At 46.9% G+C, this 13,827-nt stretch overlaps 4 protein-coding genes across 5 annotated transcripts in view; 1 reads left to right on the top strand and 3 right to left on the bottom strand.

Annotated features, from left to right (window-relative positions):
* Positions 1–345: 345 nt before the first annotated feature.
* On the bottom strand, positions 346–11,476 carry LOC144205627 (uncharacterized). The gene is made up of 8 exons (XM_077730126.1): positions 11,455–11,476; positions 10,926–11,112; positions 8,969–9,101; positions 6,832–7,363; positions 2,491–2,650; positions 2,316–2,398; positions 1,604–1,697; positions 346–1,024 (listed from the first exon to the last, which is right to left on the bottom strand). The coding sequence occupies exons 1-4, from the start codon at positions 11,474–11,476 to the stop codon at positions 7,034–7,036; spliced, it is 672 nt and encodes a 223-aa protein (XP_077586252.1). The 3' UTR covers positions 346–1,024; positions 1,604–1,697; positions 2,316–2,398; positions 2,491–2,650; positions 6,832–7,033.
* Positions 9,120–9,650, top strand: LOC144205563 (early growth response protein 1-like). Its single transcript, XM_077729993.1, has 2 exons — positions 9,120–9,160; positions 9,305–9,650. Exons 1-2 carry the CDS (start codon positions 9,120–9,122, stop codon positions 9,648–9,650), a joined length of 387 nt encoding a protein of 128 aa, XP_077586119.1.
* On the bottom strand, positions 9,831–10,932 carry LOC144205076 (2-aminoethanethiol dioxygenase-like). Its single transcript, XM_077729145.1, has one exon. The coding sequence runs from the start codon at positions 10,683–10,685 to the stop codon at positions 9,978–9,980; it is 708 nt and encodes a 235-aa protein (XP_077585271.1). The 5' UTR covers positions 10,686–10,932; the 3' UTR covers positions 9,831–9,977.
* The window catches only part of sptbn1 (spectrin, beta, non-erythrocytic 1), a 26,427-nt gene continuing 23,935 nt past the window's right edge, over positions 11,336–13,827 (bottom strand). For both annotated transcript variants that reach the window (XM_077729138.1, XM_077729139.1), the window contains 3 exons: positions 13,604–13,777; positions 13,427–13,469; positions 11,336–13,254 (listed from right to left, as the gene is read on the bottom strand). In XM_077729138.1, the coding sequence (XP_077585264.1) occupies positions 13,024–13,254; positions 13,427–13,469; positions 13,604–13,777 (448 nt within the window). In that variant the 3' untranslated portion in view covers positions 11,336–13,023. The remainder of the gene's footprint in view (positions 13,255–13,426; positions 13,470–13,603; positions 13,778–13,827) is intronic.

Raw genomic sequence — 13,827 nt, 5'->3', positions numbered from 1 at the left:
CTAAACGTCCTCATTTGGGTCAAATTAAACCAAGACACGTTTGTTAAAGGACACGGACACAAGTGCACCAAGAAGTTGTTGTTTTTGACGTGAGCGGATTTTTGGTAAGAAGGAAGGTAAGAAATGCTCCCGTTTTCTACATTGCAATCTTCTCTAAAGACGTGGTTCCACTTGCAGTCATAATATCCCCAAATACAGTTGCCTTTAGTGTTTTTTTAATCGTTACAAAGATCGCGCACAAGGACAGAAAAGAAGACGGCTCAATGATGACTTTTCCAAATTCCGAAATTCCGTTAGAGACCATTTGTCATAAAAGCGAAATCCGAATTGTAGAAAGACACCGTCTCCAGTAATATTGGTGACTTCATTTATTGATTTATTTTTTGGTAATGACCGTGTATAGTAAGGCATTTTTTTAAACGACATAGTATAGTAGGACTTTTTTAAAAATAAAAACAACCATGTATAGTAAGGCTTTTTTTCTCCTCAAAAACCACATAGTATATTTAGTAAGGATTTTTCGTAAAAGATGACATGTATATATCGTGAACTGAAATCCCCGATTTCAATCGTAAGGCTTTTTTTTTCTTTAAACAACCATGTATATTGTACATCACTTTTATTTCTTAAAAACGACCATGTATAGTCAGACTTTTATTTCTGAAAATCGACATTGTATAGTAAGGATTTCTTTTCGTCAAAAAAAACGACATAGTATATAGTAAGGCTTCTTTCCTCTTGAAGTTAAAAATTGTTCATTCATCTCCAGTGTAGGCAGCCTTGGTTCAAATCCCAGTCGGGAACCATAGAAAGTGTAGCCAAATTGTAGCGCAGAGGTTAACTCACCGGACTCCCGCTTGGGAGAGCCGGGTTCGAATCCCGCTCGGGACACATTTTCACTTAGTTGTTTCTGTGTATTTGCAGGCGAGAGCTTCAAGTGACGAGCAAGGAAAGTGTAGTCCACTTGGTGGCGCAGGGGTTAGTGCACAGGACTCCGGTCGGGGAGACCCGGGTTCGCTTCCCGCTGTCGCCATTTGGTTGATCACCACAACACCATGTAGGTGAGTAGATGGAATAAGAAAAAAAAAAAGAAAAACTTTTTAATTTTTATTAAACACTTTGTCATACTTTTCAGCAAAAGGTTATATTCCGAACTGCCTTCGGCAGTTCGGAAGACACTTGATGGACCTGTCTGTGCGAAAGGCGTTCTCGGGTCGGCCTTCGGCCGACCCTCGACCGCTTGCTTGGTCAGTGAACCGCCGACATCGGGAAGCGAACTCACGTTCTCTCGGTGCAAAGGCGAGTGTGCAACCCACTACACCAACTCGTGCCCCACTTATACATGGGTGTTGAAACGTTTTATACCAGGAAACGGGGTGAAACACTTAGTCATTTTTTGGACAAAATGCTTCATCCACCACTCAATACTTATACACTTAGATATTTTGTACTTATTCTTTTAACTGAATAATTTTGGAAAATCTTTGCAGGCACTTGGATTCGAACCATGGACCACAGGGTTGGCAGACTGATGACTTAGCCACTGGGCCACCACCCCATGAGAGTAAGCAGTGGTACTTGTACTTTTATCTCTCTCATTTACCTGAATAATATTGGGAAAATCTTTGCAGGCACCGGGAATTGAACCCAGGACCACAGAGTTGGCAGACTGATGACTTAGCCACTGGGCCACCACCCTGTGAGAGAAGTTAGTAATACTTATACTCTTATCTCATTCATTTACCTGTATAATATTTGGAAAATCTTTGAATGCACTGGGATTCGAACCCAGGACCATAGAGGTGGGAGACTGATGACTTAGCCACTGGGCCACCACCCTGTGAGAGAAGGTAGTAATACTTATACTCTTATCTCATTCATTTACCTGAATAAGATTTGGAAAATCTTTGCAGGCACCGGGACTTGAACCCAGGACCACTGAGTTGGCAGACTGATGACTTAGCCACAAGGCCACCACCCCATGAGAGTAAGCAGTGGTACTTGTACTTTTATCTCTCTCGTTTACCTGAATAATATTGGGAAAATCTTTGCAAACACTTGGATTTGAACCCAAGACCAAATGATTGGGAAACTGATGACTTATCCACTGGGCCACCACTCTAAAAGATAGGGCAGTCGTATTTGTAGTTTTGTCTCTTTTCACCCCCAGATCATACTTAGTACTATATACTACCCTCAAGTGGGAAAAGTTAGGTAAGCTTAGAAAGGCGAGCAAACCACGAGAACATAAGAATGAGGAGGAAGATCTCCAACATAAGATCATTGACCTTTTACTTAAAAAAAATCAATTTTACATGTATTGTTTGTGGCAATTGACGGGGGTGGCCTGCACCCCGTTCTTCTCCTGTTCTTCTACCACGTTGTCCAATGAATGCATCTTTCATGAGACAAAGACAATGATTTGTCAACACTGCCCATGATGACAACAACATCTTTTGGTTTTGTTACAGTGGCCACACGGTTTCCAACCTGGCACGACGAACCAAGGCGGTGGCGGCCACGTGCATCTGTCCCAACTGCTCCCGCGGCCAGTGGATTCGCCATCCGGCGACGGCGTCGTCCGCCTACATCTACGCCAGCAAAGCAAGATGGTGTCAGAAGCCTCCGCTCACTGGGGTGCCGGAGACTCCTGGATGAATACATATAATACATGGTCATTTTTCAAAAAATGAAATAAAAGCCTTACTATGTCGTTTTTTTTGCCATAAAAAAGCCTTACTATACTATGTCGTTTTTTGCGATAAAAAGCCTTACTATACTATGTCGTTTTTTTGAAGAAAAAAGCCTTACTATACTATGTCGTTTTTTTTCGATAAAAAAGCCTTACTATACTATGTCGTTTTTTTGCGATAAAAAGCCTTACTATACTATGTCGGGTTTTTTTCGAGAAAAAAGCCTTACTATACTATGTCGTTTTTTTGCGATAAAAAGCCTTACTATACTATGTCGTTTTTTGAAGTAAAAAGCCTTACTATACTATGTCGTTTTTTTTCGATAAAAAAGCCTTACTATACTATGTCGTTTTTTGAATAAAAAAGCCTTACTATACTATGTCGTTTTTTTAAGAAAAAGCCTTACTATAGTATGTCGTTTTTTTTGCGATAAAAAAGCCTTACTATACTATGTCGTTTTTTTTTGATAAAAAAGCCTTACTATACTATGTCGTTTTTTGAAGTAAAAAGCCTTACTATACTATGTCGTTTTTTTGCGATAAAACAGCCTTACTATACTATGTTGTTTTTTGCGATAAAAAAGCCTTACTATACTATGTCGTTTTTTTGCGATAAAAAGCCTTACTATACTATGTCGTTTTTTGAAGTAAAAAGCCTTACTATACTATGTCGTTTTTTTTAAGAAAAAGCCTTACTATACTATGTCATTTTTTGAATCAAAAAGCCTTACTATACTATGTCGTTTTTTTGCGATAAAAAAGCCTTACTATACTATGTCTTTTTTTGCGATAAAAAAGCCTTACTATACTATGTCGTTTTTTGAATAAAAAAGCCTTACTATACTATGTCGTTTTTTGAAGTAAAAAGCCTTACTATACTATGTCGTTTTTTTTCGATAAAAAAGCCTTACTATACTATGTCGTTTTTTGAAGTAAAAAGCCTTACTATACTATGTTGTTTTTTTGCAATAAAAAGCCTTACTATACTGTCGTTTTTTTGCGATAAAAAAGCCTTACTATACTATGTCGTTTTTTGAAGTAAAAAGCCTTACTATACTATGTCGTTTTTTTTCGATAAAAAAGCTTACTATACTATGTCGTTTTTTGAAGTAAAAAGCCTTACTATACTATGTCGTTTTTTTGCAATAAAAAGCCTTACTATACTGTCGTTTTTTTGCGATAAAAAAGCCTTACTATACTATGTCGTTTTTTGAATAAAAAAGCCTTACTATACTATGTCGTTTTTTGAATAAAAAAGCCTTACTATACTATGTCGTTTTTTTAAGAAAAAGCCTTACTATAGTATGTCGTTTTTTTGCGATAAAAAAGCCTTACTATACTATGTCGTTTTTTTTTGATAAAAAAGCCTTACTATACTATGTCGTTTTTTGAAGTAAAAAGCCTTACTATACTATGTCGTTTTTTTGCGATAAAACAGCCTTACTATACTATGTTGTTTTTTGCGATAAAAAAGCCTTACTATACTATGTCGTTTTTTTGCGATAAAAAGCCTTACTATACTATGTCGTTTTTTGAAGTAAAAAGCCTTACTATACTATGTCGTTTTTTTTCGATAAAAAAGCCTTACTATACTATGTCGTTTTTTGAATAAAAAAGCCTTACTATACTATGTCGTTTTTTTAAGAAAAAGCCTTACTATAGTATGTCGTTTTTTTTGCGATAAAAAAGCCTTACTATACTATGTCGTTTTTTTTTGATAAAAAAGCCTTACTATACTATGTCGTTTTTTGAAGTAAAAAGCCTTACTATACTATGTCGTTTTTTTGCGATAAAACAGCCTTACTATACTATGTTGTTTTTTGCGATAAAAAAGCCTTACTATACTATGTCGTTTTTTTGCGATAAAAAGCCTTACTATACTATGTCGTTTTTTGAAGTAAAAAGCCTTACTATACTATGTCGTTTTTTTTAAGAAAAAGCCTTACTATACTATGTCATTTTTTGAATCAAAAAGCCTTACTATACTATGTCGTTTTTTTGCGATAAAAAAGCCTTACTATACTATGTCTTTTTTTGCGATAAAAAAGCCTTACTATACTATGTCGTTTTTTGAATAAAAAAGCCTTACTATACTATGTCGTTTTTTGAAGTAAAAAGCCTTACTATACTATGTCGTTTTTTTTCGATAAAAAAGCCTTACTATACTATGTCGTTTTTTGAAGTAAAAAGCCTTACTATACTATGTTGTTTTTTTGCAATAAAAAGCCTTACTATACTGTCGTTTTTTTGCGATAAAAAAGCCTTACTATACTATGTCGTTTTTTGAAGTAAAAAGCCTTACTATACTATGTCGTTTTTTTTTCGATAAAAAAGCCTTACTATACTATGTCGTTTTTTGAAGTAAAAAGCCTTACTATACTATGTCGTTTTTTTGCGATAAAACAGCCTTACTATACTATGTCATTTTTTCGAAGAAAAAAGCCTTACTATACTATGTCGTTTTTTCGAAGAAAAAAGCCTTACTATACTATGTCGTTTTTTGAATAAAAAAGCCTTACTATACTATGACGTTTTTTGAATAAAAAAGCCTTACTATAGTATGTCGTTTTTTGAATAAAAAAGCCTTACTATACTATGTCGTTTTTTTTAAGAAAAAGCCTTAGTATACTATGTCATTTTTTGAATCAAAAAGCCTTACTATACTATGTCGTTTTATGGCGATAAAAAAGCCTTACTATACTATGTCGTTTTTTGAATAAAAAAGCCTTACTATACTGTCGTTTTTTGAATAAAAAAGCCTTACTATACTATGTCGTTTTTTGAATAAAAAAGCCTTACTATACTATGTCGTTTTTTGAATAAAAAAAAGCCTTACTATACTATGTCGCTTTTTTTAAGAAAAAGCCTTACTATACTATGTCATTTTTTGAATCAAAAAGCCTTACTATACTATGTCGTTTTTTTGCGATAAAACAGCCTTACTATACTATGTCGTTTTTTGCGATAAAAAAGCCTTACTATACTATGTCGTTTTTTTGCGATAAAAAGCCTTACTATACTATGTCGTTTTTTGAAGTAAAAAGCCTTACTATACTATGTCGTTTTTTTGCGATAAAAAAGCCTTACTATACTATGTCGTTTTTTTTGCGATAAAAAGCTTTACTATACTATGTCATTTTTTTGCGATAAAAAGCCTTACTATACAATGTCGGTTTTTTTGCGATAAAAAGCCTTACTATACTATGTCGTTTTTTTTTGAAGAAAAAAGCCTTACTATACTATGTCGTTTTTGGCGTTAAAAAGCCTTACTATACTATGACGTTTTTTTGCGAAAAAAAAGCCTTACTATACTATGTCATTTTTTGGCGATAAAAAGCCTTACTATACTATGTCGTTTTTGGCTATAAAAAGCCTTACTACACTATGTCGTTTTTTTGCGAAAAAAAAAGCCTTACTATACTATGTTGTTTTTTGCGATAAACAGACTTACTATACTATGTCGTTTTTTTTGTGATAAAAAAGCCTTACTATACTATGTCGTTTTTTGAAGTAAAAAGCCTTACTATATTATGTCGTCTTTTGAAGTAAAAGGGCTTACTATATTATGTCGTTTTAAGAAATAAACGCCTTACTATACACGGTCTTTGTTAAGACAAAATATTGACTATAATGTCACTTAATGGTGTAGGATTGTGATGGTTGTTTGTCTCCGTTTGTTCTATTACAGACTGGCGACCTGTCTCCAGCGTCAACTGCCTTTGGCCCAACGACAGACAGCTGATAAAAAGAGGGACAAGAAGATTGATTAATTTATACTTGCTCATTTTTTTTATACAATCATAGCTTTTCAATAGTCTTTTTTTTTTACAATAAAAAGCCCTACACTACATGGTCTTTTTTTTTTTACAACAAAGACCTTACTATACATGGTCATTGTTTAAAGAAAATAAACTCATTACTATAGGTGTTATTTTTTGAAAGAAAATAGAACTATTGAGCAATACCTGAGCATAATAAGGTGATTAAAAAGCCCAGTGTACAACCATAAGGGATTTTCTACACTTCTTTTTTGGGTCAGCTGTAGGCTCTTTTGGACTTTTGGGTGGACAAAGTGGACAAATTTAGAGAAATGAAGCTGCCCATGACCACGTGGGCCAAATAAAGAGGAATAGAAATACCTTATCAAAATCGGCGCTTTTCCAGTCCACCCGATTTCTTGACGGCGAGGGCGTTGGAAGAATGGGATTGCGCTGGCTGTCGTGGTCGCCGCCGCCGCCGCCGCCGCCCCTCCTCCTCCTCTTCATCCCTCCTCCTTTGTGGCCACAGCCCACTCGGACCCGGGCGACGATGACCGGCAACTTTGCTCCATTGGGGCCGCCCTCATCTCATCTCGCTTCTCTCTTGTGGCGCCGGCCGGCAAAGGAGCTCCCGGACCGCCGTCGTCGTCCTCTTCTTTGTCTTCGGCCGGACCGGTCCCAGCCGGACCCGGAGCGCCCGTCCTTGGCCCCCGAAGGTGAGTGTTGTCTGGCGTTTGGCCGCGGTGGCTTGGCGGCGCGTCCAAACTTGACAGACGTGTGTCTTTTGGTCCGTTCTCGTGGTGGTGTCTTTGTGGCTTCCCCCGTGACTTTCTCCGCGCTTTGCCCGTCTTTCTCGGCGCCGTTCATCGCATGAGCAAACTCTGCCGTCGGCCGGTGACATTTTTAGCAGCTCCTATTTGAAAGGGGAGGGGGGAAATGGGGTGGGGGGATGCAAACAAAAGAAAGCTAAACATCTTCCAAAAGAAAAAAGTCCCAAATCATTTGAAATATTGGTGGGAAAGTCAAATGGTTTCAATTGAGTGGACAAATTCTTTAAAGGGGATTTCAAACAACTTTGGACTCATCTTTTCACTTTACACTCATTTTATAAAAATATCATATTTGATATGCTTTTGCCAGACACCAAACAAAAAAAAAAAGGGAAGGTCTCTCACCAAGTTTACGGCCGCGAAGCGGGAGGTCCCGGCACTAAAAACAAACACACATTTTTCGATGCTGCCATCGTGACCCAATCCAGCACGAAAGAAAAAGATCGGTCTCACGGCGGCCATATGGGTGGGGGCGACCCCTCCCAAATTTAAATGGGGCTCGAGCCCACCTTCAAATCATTCTTTTATACCACTGGCGGCGACGGCTATTTATCGAGCGCCCGCCATTGGTGGGAGCGGTGGCGCCCAATCACGTCAGGGTGACAAAATACAATTGGAAAAGTATCCACGTCACGGCGTAAGGAAATAGTCGGAGGCCAACACCACGGACGGGACGTCTTTGGCCCTCTGTCGGACGGACAAAGCTGCGTATTTCCCAAAGGCGGCCCCGACAGATGATTAATCGGCACGGCGCGGCCGACCGAGCGGCCGGACCCCCGGCCGAGGGAGACAAAACCCAACCCCCTCGCCCGGCCCGGCGGCGTGGGCGAAGGGTGCGAGCGGGGGCGTCGGCCCCGGGGGGAAACACTGCTCGCGTGCGAGCCTGGGCGCGTGGGAGGCTTTGAGCCGGGGAGGGACAAAATAAATGCCCGGGACGGGGCCCGGCCCGGCCCCCATCTGGACAAGGGTGGGCGGCGGCCACAATGCGGCCTGCCCGACGGCCGCATTTTTGGAGGCGTGGGCGTTCCAAAGAGCGGCCCGACGTGTCCTTCCAAAACCAGTGGCTAAACCAAAAAGTAGCTTTGGGGGAGGTTCGTAGTGCAAACGTGGCCGTAGCGGAATGAGGAGGACAAACCATGGGCGCTCTTTTTCCAATTGGTGGTGGTGGTAGCTGGTCTCACACACACACACACGCAAGCGTCCGATTGGCAGGTGAAGGTATGTTATCTCTGTTTCCAAAGCAGCTTAAGACGGAGGGAAGGGGGCACCCACCCATCATCCCGTCTGCCGCCCCTCCACCAAAGCGTGGACTGGCCCAACGCTGCCCACGGCGACTCCCCGCGCATGGCGCACGGGCAGCCCGACGCGGGCCACATGTACGCGGCGCCTCCTCCTTACGGGCACGCGGTGGCGGCGGCGGCCCCACCCTACGCGCACCTCCACCCGGCCCCGTACGACGTGTACCAGGAGGCCGGCGGCGGCGGCACGTACCTGGGCGCGCCCTATCACGCTCACGCGGCGTCGGCCCCCCCGTACAACGGCGCGCCCAAAGCACCTATGGCGCTGGACTACGGGGCCTACGCGCCCCAGGCCGCCTTTGCGGACCGCAAGTCGGTGGCGGCGTACGCCTTGGACTCGCTGCGCGGGGGGCCGCCGCTGACCCCGCTGGATACCATCCGGAATTTTACCTTGGCCGCTCCCCCTCCTCCTCCTCTTCCTCCTCCGCCGCCGCCATTGCCTCCCTCCGACGGACCGCCGGTGGCCGCCTTCCCGGGACAGCAGGACCTCCCGCTAAGGTACGACCACCTCCGGTTCAACAGTCTGGCAAAAGAGAGTCACATGAACAACGGGTGGACAACACAATACCATCGACAGTTACGGTTAGCCACAAATTGGACAAATGCGCACTTGCTCCATGGCATTCCATGGGAGAGCCGTGGTTGGAGCAATTCATTTTGCCACGCAATTTGTCTTCCATTTGAATTGTCTTTTTTTTTTGCCCCCCCCCCCCCCCCCCCCGTCAGGCCCATCCTGCGTCCACGCAAGTACCCGTGCCGGCCCAGCAAGACGCCGGTGCACCAGCGTCCGTACGCCTGCCCGGCCCAGAGCTGCGAGCGGCGCTTCTCGCGCTCCGACGAGCTGAGCCGCCACCTGCGCATCCACACGGGCCACAAGCCCTTCCAGTGCCGCATCTGCGCGCGGGCCTTTGGCCGCAGCGACCACCTGGCCACGCACGTGCGCACGCACACGGGCGAGAAGCCCTTCGCCTGCGACACCTGCGGCAGGAGCTTTGCGCGCAGCGACGAGCGCCGCCGACACCTCAAGATTCACCTGAGGGCGGCCAAAGAGGCCGGCGGTCACGGCCCCTGACACCGTGCCACGCTCCAATTGCGTCATTGGCTGGACTTTGACGCCGCCGGGGAGGCTCCTCCCGACTAGTGGACCCATTTGAAAATAAATGTTTTTTTTTCCCCCCTTACAAAAAAAGCTTACGGTTTATGGAGGAAAAAAAGGGCGAAATAGTGAAGGTCAAAAATAAGAGAAAAAAAGTCAATGGACAGGCGATGAGAGCAAGTTTATTAGGAATCACACGGATGTCTTTAAACGCATTGTCGTTTCCGAAATTGAAACGTTTGTGGTGACGGCCCCGTCGGTCCTCTCCGGCGACGTCGGGGATTCCCCGGGCCACCGGCGGCATCAGAGGCGCACCCCGGGGCCCGGGTAGGGTTCGGTCCCGCACCAGAAGGACACGGGCTGCGCGATCTCCATCAGCAAGACCCCGCGGTCGGGCTGCTCTCGAGCCTCGGCCTCCTGCAGGACCCGGAAATAGTGGCAGTCGCGCCCGTCCTCGGGGTCGTAGGGCGGCGCCAGGACGTCGAGGAAGGCGGCGGGCCCGTCCACGGCGTCGATCTGGTGCAGGTTGTCCCGCTCGGGCGTCAGCACGCAAGGCTCGCTGGCGTCCGTGACTTCGGCGCTGGAGCGCAGCACCGAGCGGTGCAGGGCGCCCAACCGTGGCCTCTCTTCCTCGCCGGCGTGCGGCCGGTCGAAGCAGCTGACCCGCACCTTCCCGTAGAGCACCTTGAGTAGGCCGTGCATGCCCGGGTGGTCGTGCAGGGGGATGCGAGCGCCGCTCTTGAGTAGGAACACACCCATGCTAAAGTGCTCCGTCTCGCAGATGTGCATGTAGGTGACCGGGGGGGCGCCACGGGGAGGGGGCGAGGCGGGCGGCAGCAACTTCAGGTCGGCGCCCCGTACCTGGCTCATCAGGCCCAGAAGCTGCTTGTGATGGTCGGGGAACGAGCAAGGCGTCGTCGGAGACGGCGACGGTCGGCGGAAGGTGACGAGCGCCTGCCGGGCGATCCTCTGCACCAGCGAGTTCATGTCCGGACTTTCCAGAGTTTTCATAACAAGTGCGCCGGCCGATGGCTAGCGAGTTAGCTAGCAGACTGGCTAGCAAGTGGGAAAACGAGCGGACCGACGAGCCTCCTAACTATTTAGCCGACGCCGGAGATCGTTTATAGTTGACAGGCGGCACCTCGCGCTACAAGAGAATCCCAACACCGTCGACGAACATCGAAACCAAACGAAAAGTCACGCTACGCGACGGTGAGCCATAGAGCCGGATAAACAACGCTCAGTACTCACGTGTAGGCGGCGCCGGCGTCGACGTCGGATATTCCACCGCGGTAGCCCAAATGGGAACAGAGTTGGATATCAGTCCGCTCTCTTCCATTCGTCTTGGTTTCCGCTCTTTCGTTCGGCAACCGGCAAACTTTGTGAAAATAAGTGGAAAAGAGCAACGGTACGTTGCGCGTCTCACGTCGCTTTGATACTCACGTCATAAAAATAAACATAATTAACGACAGCCAACCTGGTGCGTTTGTTTACCCTCGCTGCATTGTGGGATATGGAGTCTCGCCGTCGTCCGCCCATGGACTACAGGAGCGGAGAACTCATCGCACAAAGATCTATTTAGAATCATCAATTGGACTACGTCGTATCCTGTGAAACTTGCTGAAAAGCCCCCAAATACAGTCGCAAGAAACACACAGGAATTGAGCATGTTTTAAAAGCATTTTAATGGCTTTTTGCATTTATGTAAGAGAAAAGAGAGGGCGAGGGAGGGAGGGGCAAGTCTACAGGTGCACTTCCAACTAGCAGTGACCCCCCTCACCCCAAAGACGTGGCGGCGTCATCCATGGAGTGGGACCAACTAAAGGCGTCGATGACTACAGTGACGGACGGTGACCGCGACGCGCAGGTGCGCACAAAAGAAGCCCCTCTCCGTAAAAAAACAAAACAGAAAAAGAGTGAGATGCGGCACAGGAGCGCAGACCCTGCCCAAAGCCGGAGACTGCTGGACTTTCCAGGCAGGGTATTGAAATGAAAAGAAAGAAAGAAAGAAAGAAAGGAGGAGGCAAAGAAAAAGCAAGCCACCATGAAAAAAGCGCCAAGCAAGCGACTCGAATGTTTCCAAGGCGACGAGGACCAGGAGTTTTAGTTTGGGGAGGCCGGCGGCGTGCCCTTTACGTTCCTCCCTTTCTTCCCTGGGCCTCCATTGACAAAAGTTTCAAGTCCAGCGAGCGGATTAGTAGAAGCGACCAGACGCCACGTTAGTTTGTCTTATACACAACTTGTACACATTCAGGAATTCACGTCCAACCCGGACTAAATAATGATTACATCTGGACTAAAGCGGCTTCAAACCCGGATGCTATTTGGACTAAAACAGGGATTGGACCCAACCCAGTCCAGTCCAGCCCAGCCCAGCGCGCAGAGTAGTAGCATTGAGAATACATATTTCCGAGGGCTATTTTGTTCTTATACACAACTTGTACAGCCGCCTATAAGCGAGAGCCGACCAAACGCCAATCAACCTGCCGGACCGGGACTGAGCCCGGATTGCAATTTGGACCCAACCTGGATTAAATAATTGTCCATGCAAAGAGTACAATTGTGCCGGCCAAACAAACTTTTGGTCTCCGTGTGGATCGCGGCGGCGGCGGCGGCGTTCACGGGCAATTCCACTCGGATGGTTTTGGCCCTCCAAAATGAAACGGTGGTCGGCGTCGTGGCACAAAAAGAAAACTTGTATCGGGCCGGGATGACCAGTGAGCGGGGACAAATTTGCTAGTGTTAAAGGAAAGACTTTGGGATGGCTTGAGAATGGCCATCGGGAGGCCAAAAAAAAAGGGGCGTGTGACTTAACTCCCCGTGACGGCTAGCGTAACAACGGGTGGCGTTTGAGCTTTTTACATTTCGCTATTTTGAACGTACTCTCCTATTGACAAAAAAAAGATATATCCAATTTATGCGGATGGGGAGGCTCTCCGTTCAAATGGGATTGCTTGGAACCAGTTGAGCGGAAAGTCGGTTAAAGCGAGACTAAAGGCGCACGCGCAACGGTAAAGTGGCTCTAAAGCAAACGGACAGAGGGACAACGGGCCGAGCCCGAGCGGACGATGGTTAGGCACAGGGCGGACGCCGTAGGCTCCCAGAAGGGAAGGACCAAAGTTTCACCAAACTAAAGTCGGCGTGTCCCCTCCGAGCGGAAGAGGCCGAGCGGCCCCGGAAACCGGGCCGGGCGGGGCGGCGACGCCGCGCCAAGCCACGTGACGCAAAAGGGACGGGGGGAAAAAGGGGGGAAGGGAAAAGACAAGTCGGCTCGCTCGGTGGACGCACAAACGGGCGGACAGACAAAAGGGCGGGCGGGCGGGCGGGCGGGAAGGAAGGAAGGGATTTTTTACTTCTTCTTGCTGAAGAGACTGAAGCGTTTTTCTTTGTCTTTGTCGCGCTTGCCCGGGCTGGACTCGGCCGCCGTGGCCTCGGACGAGGCGGACGGCGGCATGGTGTGGGCGCGGGCGGCGGCGGTGGCGGCCGTGGGCGCCGGGGTGCTGTGCCCGCTCGGCGTCACCTCGCCCTTCTCGCCCGAGATGGCCGCCGAGATGACCGAGATCCACGAGTTCATCTCGTCCTGCGTGGACAGAAAAGAAGAGGGGGGGAAAAAAAACACAGTTGGTGAAAAGTTTCCAACATTTTATAAACCTGGCGGGCCGGCCCGTGACAAACTATGGGATACCCATTGGTATTGGTTTGTTTCTTAAAGCATGGTCTGCATGGAATTTAAGAGGAAGGCGAGCACTTACGTCGTCTTTGGCTTGGAAGAGATACTCGTTGCCGTCGGTGACCCTGCGGGGAGCACAAAAAGCGTTAGCCCACGTAGTCCCACGGCACCCGCTCCCACGGCACCCGCTCCCACGGCACCCGCTCCCACGGCACCCGCTCCCACGGCACCCGCTCCCACGGCCATGGCGGCCACCCACTTGAGCTTGAAGACGTGCTTCTTCTTCTTGTAGCCCAGCGCCACCTGACAGTCGGCGTCGCGCAGGCCCACGGGGATCTCGCCGTGGTACGGCGCCCCTTGCGCCGCGCTCTTGGCGTCCTTGTAGAAGCCCAGCTCCTGGCGGTTCAGCACGCAAAAGACGTGGTGCCAAGACCTGCCGCCGCCGCCACAAAGAAAAGCATGAACCATGTCCAACTAAATAAA

This window comes from Stigmatopora nigra, chromosome 12 (genome assembly GCF_051989575.1).
Source record: "Stigmatopora nigra isolate UIUO_SnigA chromosome 12, RoL_Snig_1.1, whole genome shotgun sequence".
NCBI classification, from domain to species: domain Eukaryota; kingdom Metazoa; phylum Chordata; class Actinopteri; order Syngnathiformes; family Syngnathidae; genus Stigmatopora; species Stigmatopora nigra.
Note: the sequence above shows the minus strand (reverse complement) of the source record. Positions and strands in the feature narration are given on the sequence as shown.